The sequence below is a fragment of the Elephantulus edwardii genome, unplaced genomic scaffold (genome assembly GCF_000299155.1).
Source record: "Elephantulus edwardii isolate Elephantulus edwardi_28Jun2011 unplaced genomic scaffold, EleEdw1.0 scaffold00459, whole genome shotgun sequence".
Classification (NCBI taxonomy): Eukaryota; Metazoa; Chordata; class Mammalia; order Macroscelidea; family Macroscelididae; genus Elephantulus; species Elephantulus edwardii.
Window position 1 is genome coordinate 210,409 of NW_006400209.1, and position 10,299 is coordinate 220,707.

The 10,299-nt window shown below is 37.1% G+C and overlaps 1 protein-coding gene across 1 annotated transcript in view; it reads right to left on the reverse strand.

The window, feature by feature from the left end:
* Positions 1 to 768: 768 nt before the first annotated feature.
* The window catches only part of LOC102867439 (thioredoxin-like protein AAED1-like), a 22,618-nt gene continuing 13,087 nt past the window's right edge, over positions 769 to 10,299 (reverse strand). Inside the window, exons 3-6 of the mRNA XM_006902829.1 lie at positions 8,961 to 9,014; positions 8,697 to 8,802; positions 4,854 to 4,985; positions 769 to 896 (exon numbers count right to left, since the gene is read on the reverse strand). Of these exons, the coding sequence (XP_006902891.1) occupies positions 769 to 896; positions 4,854 to 4,985; positions 8,697 to 8,802; positions 8,961 to 9,014 (420 nt within the window). The remainder of the gene's footprint in view (positions 897 to 4,853; positions 4,986 to 8,696; positions 8,803 to 8,960; positions 9,015 to 10,299) is intronic.

A 10,299-nucleotide genomic window follows, 5' to 3' on the forward strand; every position in this document is an offset into this window, starting at 1 on the left:
AAAATACATTGGATGGTCAGCTATGAGTCAACTCTGACCCCATGAAAATAAGTTTGAGGGTATCATAGAACAGTTAGAAAAATGGGAAAAGTATGGAGAAAAGTAAAAACAATTATATTCCTATCACTAGATCCCTATAGGAAATATTCTGGTATGTTTAATTCTTGCCTTTTTTCCATTATATATATATACATACACATATACATATATAAATTAGGTTCTATCATTTATATTTTGATACCTTGTTTTAACATTGAATAACATGGCTTTGAGTTGATTCCCTGGAGCTCTGGTGGTGGTGTTCATAGGGAGTTGTGCTACTATACCAAATGCAATACCTCTCTGGCAATTCTAACACACCAGTGACTCTGAAGCAGAAAGATGGTGAGTCTCACCTTATACAATTTACAGCTTCAGAAACCCACTGGGTCAGCTAGGAGTTAGTTCCAACTGCATGGCAATGACCTTGACTTTCTTTTTACTTCCCTTGCACTGTATGTTCTTCTAAGAATTTATGATATTAAAGGCCAAAAAATAAATGATAATATAAAACAAATTTAACAATGGTATTTATAACTTGACAAATTTTATAATCATTTTTGACAACTGATATCTCTTAGCATGAGCTCCAACTGGTAAGTGATCTATTTATATTTGAATAATTACTCAGAGACAAAGAGAATCAGCAAGTTAGACCTTTTACACACCCCAAACATTTACGATCACATTCTGGAGGAATCCTCTAGAAGTAATAGATTCTGTATAAAATCACACATGGATAACTGAAGGTCTGCTTGTAAAGTTAACATACTGAACTCCTAAAAGCTGTAAAACAGAGTTGATGGGCTTGTGATCTAACCTATTCCTGTCGAGGTGCATATAATGGATGTTGTTGCCTAGAAGAGAATAAGAATAAAAGGCTGAAATTGGCATATGAAGTATTATTCATTAAATTTATTTCATACTAGAGTCAAAGACTTTTTTAAGATTTAACTATTCTAGAAGGGAAAAATAATTAATGGAATACATTATATTCTCTATATAATGACCTAATAATTTTTATTATGGTAATAAAATATGGCAAGGATGTTTACATAGAGTAATATTTAATGTTTTATGAGTTCCAAGAAAAAATGATTCTTAAATTATAAGAATCTTTCTGTTAGGTTTTATTAAATCTAATTAAATGTCATGACAAACAGGCAGAATTAATAACTAATACAAATATTGAACATAAAACCGTATCTTTTAAAATAATATAATAACTCATTTTAAAAATACTACTCAACAATTAATAGTTTAATACAGTAGTATTCTACATTATAATCATAGCCTCAAAGAGGCTAACAATAATGATATTAAGATAATCAGAGCAGACTTAGCTGTCCTATAGGTTGTTTTTGTATACTCAATAAAAGTCATAATTTGTACTTCAGGTTGTATCTATTCCAATTCTTTACTCAAGACTATAATTAAAACCTAAAAATTATATTAACTGAGCTTTATAAGAAATATTTTCTGCATTGTATTTACCTGCAGTTTCCAATAATAATAAATTTATTAGCAAATAAAGCAAAATGAAATACTGGGCTAGCCATGATAATAGACTTGTGGAAATAAGTATGAAATTTTCCTTAAAAGATTTAGTTACATTTGTATCACCAAAATGAATTGTGTATTCTTTTGCTCAGAGAGCTTTTGTGGAGTGTCTGTAGGGAGTTGTGCTGCCAACCTAAAGGCCAAGGCATTCTTGCAGTTCTAATCCACCAGCAGCTCCAAAGGAAAAAGATGAGCAATATTTTCCCATGTGATTTATAGCCTCAGAAACTCAATAGAGGGTGAGCTAGGAGTTGGTTCTGACTAAAGGTGATTCATTGTTAACAAATTTGTACACAAATGAAGCTGTCCATTTATAGTTGTTTGTTATACACTAAGGTATACCATGGAGATGAAAGACAAAAAAAGATTCCTTTCAGCTCTAAGGATGGAAGTAAGACATTAAAAACTACAGGTCAATTTAATTTTGGGCTGTTTCATAGAAATAATTCTTTTCCTAAGACAAGCCTTTCTCCTCCAACTAATTGGTACAAGTTAATGAGAAGGAGGTTCTGGATGATTAAATAAAATGATAGACTTAAATTGTAGTGTTCAAACTGAAAGAAGATAAGTCATAATACTTAGTAAAAATTCTTTCTAAAGACTTTTCTTTAGACTTTTGGAATTCACCAAACTAAAGAATTCTTTAACTCGTAGATAATTTCTTAGCTAAAATGGTTAATTTTTAAAAGGAAGAAGAACCAAAAAAAGGCACTTTACAACATGACTTAAGTTTATCAGCATTGTTACACAAAGCAGCCTGTCCTAAATGTAATATCTGAACATGGCATTGATATAGCACTCACTAACTTTAGCAAAGAAAAGCCTAAGAAATTTCAAGCAACCCAAACTCATCAATAAAATTGTTAAAAGTTTGTGGTACATTGCTTGATGCTTTTTGTTTTTATTTTATCTGTTGTTTTTTTATCAACAATTTAATTTCAATAAATGTAAGGAAAAATATGTGTGTGGGGTTTTAAAAAAGTGTGTGTCTGATAGTAATTTTTATTGAAGCTGAGTTCAGTTTCCTATCCCTGACAGTGACTGGCTTTTAGACACTGAGCAGCTCCCTTAATTTTGTTATTAGGTACCACTAAACTGACTCTGAAATATGGCAGTTCCATATACCACAGAACAATCCTCTCTGACCCTCACAATCTTTCCTATGCTCATTATTCTAGACACTTTATCTGTTCATCTCATCAAGAATATTCTTTTTCATTGTCCTTCTACTTTACCAAGCGTGATGTTTTTATCCAAAGACTGGCTTCTCCTGGTACACCTTCTAACTTTCCAAGATTTACACTTCATGTATTCCCTTGTTTTGAATATTAATGGTTGTCTGCAGCATTTCTCCTCATTCTGAGTTGTGCCACATCAGCAAATGAAATTCTTTCATTGACTGAAGCTTTCCTGCCTCCACATTACTATAATGGACTCTACTTTGAGGAGGCAGCTGTTTTCCAGTTGCCTTCATTTTTTAATGCCTTCTAATTTGAGGTAGCTTCCAGCAATACATTAGATAATATTTCACTGCTATACTTAAGGTTTTCAAGGATTCATTATTTTAGAAATAGATGGCCAGGTCTGCTTGCTTAGTCTGGAGGCTCTGCTGAAACTTGTTTAACATGGACATAGCTTCCAGGATCACAGCAATATGCAAGCCACCACAGTGTGGCAAACTGATAGACAATTTAGGTATAAATAACAAGACCAATTCTTCCATTCACACACTCACACACACACAGAGACACACACATAAAAACACTGCTTGATGATGCTTCCCTATTCTGAAATGTTCACATCCACTGAACTTTCTATTATTATTAGTTTTAATACCTTGTTTTAGGTAAAAGTTTACACAGTGAATCAGGTTCTCACTGTAACAACTTTTATACAAATTGCTCTATGACGTTGTTGTTATGTGCCCTTGAGGTGGAAATGACCCACAGTAGACCCTCCAGCAAGTTTTCAGAGGCAGTATATTGCATGGGGAGAAGATAGCCCATCTTTCTCCTGCAGAGCTGCTGGTGGATTTGAACCACGTGCCCTTTGAATTGCAGTGCAGCTTCTTACTACTTGGTCACCAGATCTTACTTTATGAAATTAGTTATAATTTTTACAATATGCAGCCTTCTCATTATTTCCATTCTGATTGTTCTGTTTCCAATTGATCTAACTTCCCTGCAATTTCTAACTTTTTAAAAAGTGGTATTGTTGTTGTTAGTTTCCATCAAGAGGATTCTAATTCATTACAATCCCATGTGTGTAAAATAAACTTTTTCTATAAGGTTTTCAAGGCCACAGTCTAGAATTTTCAGAAGCCAGACTAGTCTTCTGAGGAGCCTCTGGGAGGGTTTAAGCCACTAGCTTTTTGGTCAATAGCCGAGTGCCAGTTGTCCACTGCTGTTGAACTGATTCTGACTCACAGTGATCCTATCGGACAGAGTAGAAATGCCCCATAGGGTTCGCAAAGCTGTATATCTTCATAGAAGCAAACTGTTCCATCTTTCTCCCACAGAGCAGTTAGCAGGTAGATCTCAGCAACGAACTACTACACCATTTTAAAAATGTATTCTAATCATCATTTTGAAAATGTATTATAATCATACATGAATCACAAAATCAGAATTACATATTTGACTTTCTCTTTCCCAAGTACTTGAAATTAAGCAGGAATGAAATGACGGGCACAATATATTAACTAAATAGACTGATGCACACAAATGCAGACAAATACACACAAGTCTCTGGAAGAAAGAAAGCTTCCTACTCTAGTAGCCTAGTGGGGAGGAGTTCTACCGGCAACCCAAAGGTACGCAGTCCAAATTCACCAGCTATTCTCCAGGAGCTATTCTCCAGGAAAAAGATAGTCAGTTTCCTTCCATGCAATTAACTGCTTCTGAAAACCTGGTGGGAGGTCAGCTATGTTAGGTGCTGTTGAGTCAATTATGACTCACAGTGACCACATGAACAACAGATCTGAATCCTGTCCTATCCTGTGCCAGCCTCATGCTTCCTGACACACTAGAGCCATTGTGGCTGTCACCATGTCAATCATTCCTTCACCAACCCTCTACCAGCTAAGGGTCAATTCCAACTTCATGGTGCACAAGAGCGACAACAACAACACGAAAATATAGCACTGTGTTATAAATTCAAGCTCCCCATGATGACTATTATGTGAAGAAAGAAATGGCAACTGGACTTCTAAAAGGCACAGATTGTATTCCTGAGTCTGAGTCTTTGATACTTACCTGGACCTAAAATGAAGGTTCCTCCTTGCTGAGCTGGATCTCCTTGAAAATCAAACAGAGGACTAGTCATTGCCCGGAACAGGCTCTGAATGCTTCCAGAAAGCAGACTTGATTTCACATGGGGACTCTGTGCTAAGATAAATGAATTGTCTTTAGATATTTAGATATGATTTTTATATTTGATTAGTTATTAAGAAGGTGATTTTAGTACTTTCATAAAATAGTGTCTTATGTGACCTCTTTCTAGTCAAAGTAGAATTTCTCTATCATTTCACTGTTGTCATTTAGGATTAGGTCTTTGTCCTGTGCATCATAAAATGTGTAGTAGTATTCCTACCTTCTACACACTAGATGCTCATAGCATCCTTTCCACCAACTAAGAAAACCCAAAATTAGACATACCTAATGTTTCCTAGGAGCAAAACTATTCTTGGTTGAGAACTACCACTTTAATGGAAGAATGATAAGAGACCCAGATAATTTTCTGCCTTCTACCCTCCAATTGCATCAACCCCTGGGTGATTAACTGCCTCCGATATGGATCTGTTCTGACTTGATAGTACTCCACAACAACAACCATACAAAGGTTGCTACTTTTCAAACTGTGGCTCTTTTCCATCTCAATTCCCATTTACTGGCTTTCTTAGCCAATTAATGGGTGGCTATACTCCTCTTCAAAATCTGGAAATCTGGAAACCAAACCACCTGGCCAACTGACTGGAAGAGATCTACATTTATTCCCATTCCAAAAAAGGTGACTCAACACAGTGTGGAAATTATCAAACAGTATCACTAATACAACATGCAAGCAAGATCCTTCTGAAGATTATCCAAAAATGACTGGAGTTCTCAGCAGAGAACTACCAGATGTGCAGGCTGGGTTTAGAAAAGGCTGTGGTACTAGGGACATCATAGCCTACATTAGATGGATCTTGGCCAAAAACAGAGAGTACCAGAGGAAGATCTATCTGTATTTCATTGACTCTGCAAAGGCATTTGACTGTGTAGATCACAACAAATTGTGGCTAACCTTGAGGAGAATGGGACTATCAGAGCACTTAATTGCGCTCATGTGAAACCTATACTTGGACCAGGAAGCAGTAATCAGAACAGATCAAGAAAACACTGCATGGTTCAGGATCAGGAAAGGTATGCATCAGCGATGTGTCCTATCCACACAACTTTTCAATCTAGATGCAAAACAGATCATTCGTGAGGATGGACTTTATGAGGAGGAATGTGGCATCAGGATTGGAGGAAGACTCAACAACCTACGTTATACAACCTTGCTTGCTGAAACTGAGAAAAATAAGAGGTGCTTGCTGAAGGTCTTCAATACGGATTTAAGCTTAACATCAAGAAAACAAAAGATTCTTACCAATGGGCAAAGAGGCAGCTTTATGATAGATAGAGAAGAGATTGAAATTGTTAAAAGCTTCAGCTTGCTCGGTTCCACAGCTAACACTCTTGGCACTAGCAGTCAGATAAAAAGATCCATTGTATTGGGAAAGTCTACTTTCAGGAAACTCTCTAGGGTACTGAAAAGCAACGATGGCAGTCTGGAGCATAAGGTGCACCTGATCCAGGCCATGGTTGCCACAATGACTTGAAGAATCAATGCCTTTGAGTTGTGGTGCTGGAGAAGAATGTTGAACATATCATAGACTGACTGCCAAGGAGTACAAACAGGTCAGTCCTGGAGAGGGTGAAACCCTGGAAGCAAGGATTTTGAAACTCCATCTCACATACTTTGGGTACATGGCCAGGAAGGACTAGCCCTTGGAGAAAGACATCATGCTTCAAAGAGTAGAGATAGTGCAGGAGAGGAAGATCCAGGATGAGATGGATTGACTCAGTGTCTGGAGAAACGGGATTAGGTCTGTTGGAGATGATGACATTGGTTCAGGATAGGGCAGGATTCAAAGCATACATATGGTCACTGAGTCACAGGTGACTTGATGACACATAACAACAACAACATACTCCTTTTCAAGTAACATTGTGGCATTTTCACAGTAGTCAAAACCAGTTTCCTCTTCTGGAGCCTAAAATGCTTTTTTCCCCAGTCTTCTTTGCAATTAGGTATGTTCATATGATTGATTATGTGCTGACAGAATGTGAATAACATGCTGTGGGTAATTTCTAACCCAGCAACTAAAAACCTCCCACAGGTGATTTTTCCATGCTTTTCTACACTTCTTGGATATTTCTTGGTTGTATGATGGTTAAGATTGTTGCCAATATGGCCATAATACAGTAACTATCCTATGTATTATAAACTCTAACCTCTAGAAACCATCTAGAAACAGCCCTTCTCCAAATGAGTCACATTTTCTTTATGCCACCATTTGCACACACTACTAGGATCACCCTTCCTTATCCTCACTTCAGCTTCCAAATTCCTTTGGGAGTGAGCAGAGACTTCACCTACTCTAAAAAATCTTCCAGATCCTTCTCTCTCCCTATAGATTCAGGTGTAGGTATTCCTAATACTGGTGTCTTGGTTTCATGTGATTTACAACCTCTAGAAACTTCGAGAGATCTGGTGGCTTATGGGTAAAGAGCTGCACTGCCAACCCAAAAGTCTTGTGATTTGAATCCACCAGCCACTCCATGAGAGAAAAATGGGCAGCCTTCCTTGTGATTTATAGTCTCTGAAAGCCTGCTGGAGGGTCTGGTTCTGAAATAATATAGGCCCACCCACCAGGCCCTGATTGGCTCTAAACAAGAGGCTTCCAGCTCACAACTCATTGTTAGCCAAATCCAGCAAATCCAATCAGCTCACACAAATTTGTGAACAACAAAAAAACCACCAAAACCCAAACAGTCCCCGCCTGACCCTCAACCAAAACAAGAAAAACCCACCTTTCAGAATCCAACGGCTTCACACGTGAGAGGTAAAGTACAGGGTGCCAATATTTTCAGCAGACCTTATCAATTGAAGCATGTAAAAATCAAGCCATAGCTAGATTTTCAGAGGCACAAGAGGCTGCCCAACTTTCTCCCACAAAACTGGTGGATTCAAACTACCAGCCTTTGGGTTGGCACACAACTCTTTATCCACTAGGTCGTGAGAGATCCTTAATAACTGTTGTTGTTACTGTGTGCCGTCAAGTCGGAAGCAACTCATAGCGAACCTTACAGTGGATTTTGAGAAGCTGTAAATGGCACAGGAGTAGACAGCCCATCTTTCTCCTGGGTAGCACACAGTGAATTAGAACTGTGCACCTTTGGGTTGGTAGCACAACTCCTTAGGACACCAGAACTGTCAATAACTAGGATTTTATTAATTAAAAAAATTGTTGTGTTGTGTACCGTTGAGTTGGAACTGAATATAAGAGTATTTAAAGCCATAGTGTTATAATATGAAAATCAGTAAATTTTTCTTTTCATTAGGAAAGTAAAATATGACTAATATAAGAAGTACAAATACACAAGAAGCTTTACTCACTTCCATCCCATGGGGTTAACACTGCAGTGTCTTTTAAAACTTTTCCATCATATATTATAAATATCTAAGTTAGTGATAATTGTTTTTATTTTCAAAATATTATTCAACAACTTGTTTTTTTTCACACAATACTCAGCCCCCAGACTTATAGATAATCATACCAAGGAAGAAGAGAAAATATAATACAACAATAATATATCCCCAATTCTTATAGAGTGTGGTATAACTGGACTACTTAATAAAACCAAAAAAATAAGACCAATTTATAGTCCTTCAAGCCTGAAAGGTTGGGTCCAAACTTGCAGCATTTTAGTTAAAAGTCTGATATGTACACTCATATACATAAACATGAAAATACAATCTCAGTGTTTCGTACTTAAGGCATTTCTTACCAGAGAAGGCAACTTCTTCACCTCTTTTCAATCCCAATCTCTTATAAATTTCTCTCTCAGGGTCAACGTAGATTTCATAAGTATACCCAGTCAGTTTGCAGAATGGCTGAAGAAAAGAAAATAATTGGGATGTTAGAACAACAAATGAAAGATAAGTAACAACAATCTAACCTAATTCTAGCAATTCCTACATATATGATGATTACAAAAATTAAATCTGTATATTAAGTAACCTGTTAAGTTTCAAATACGCTAAATATTTACCGCAATATGATGGTAGGATGATTGTCCAATCACTATAAGGGTGATATTTGCTTCCTTTAGGGGAGAAAAAAAAATATTCCATATTAGAAAATGGGCTTTATAGGATTTCCCCTAACCCAAGCCTTTTGTTCCATTTTAGGCTTCTACAAGAATAAACTGGTATGAGTTTTGACAAAGCAATGCACTGTAACAAAATGTCAACTTATTCCTTTGCTATGTAAGACCTTTAAAATCCCACCCTCCTGTAAGGGTATACATAAAAAGAAAAAAAAACCCTATCCAAGTCTAGCTCCTTAATGAGAATTTCCATTTCAGTTGATAAGTTTTGTTGAAAACAGGTGTCAGTTTTACAAAGATTGTCTAATTCCTTCACTCAAAACTCACCAGGATATAAACCTATATGTATCTGTGAAAGACGTGTGTGTGATTCTCATATGGCTTGAAATACAAATGTTTGCCTTTAAGGTATATTCATATTATCCTATAATGGACAAGTAGGAGTGTAGTAAAAATATCAGAGGAATATCAATAATTTCCAGTATTCATGGTTTGGATTATTATTCAATATTTGAGAACAGTAGGCAGGTGGTAACATTATTATGATGGTGGTTGTTGTTGTGTACCTTCGAGTAGAAACCAACTCATAGCTGACCCTCCAGCAGGCTTTCAGAAGCAATTAACATGGGAGCAGATTGCCCGTCCTCCCATGGAGCAGTTGATGAATTCATTCCCCAGAGCCTTCAGGATTCTTACCACTTGGCCACCAGAGCTTTGTTGTTGTTGTTATGTGCCGTCAAGTGGCCTGAGACTCATAATCCTATGTACAACAGCCCTAAACCCTGCTCTTTTCTGTGACAATCTGTCTCTGACACACCTACCCCCATTTCCCCAGTCACTGAATCAATCCATCTCACAGAGAGTCTTCCTTTCCTGCATTATCCCTCCATCCTCCCAAGCATGACAACCTTTTCCAAGAATTGGTCCCTCCTTGCAACATGTCCAAATATGTCAGATGAAACTTCAAAATCCTTGACTCCATGGAGCAGCCTGGTTTAACTCCTTCAAGGATGAACGAAACTGTTCCTTTTCTTAGCAGTTCATGGTATATTCAACACTCTTCTCCAACACCACAGTTCAAAGGTATCAATTCTCTTTCTATCATCCCTAGTCATTGCCCAGCTCCCTGATGCATAGAGAGTGATTGCAAAGACCATAGCCTGTATCAGGCACACCTTAGTTGCCAGACTGACATAGTCACTCTTCAATACTTTGGAGAAGTCTCTAATAGCAGACTTTCCCATTGCAATATGTCTTTTAATTTCCTGGCTGCTGATGCCAA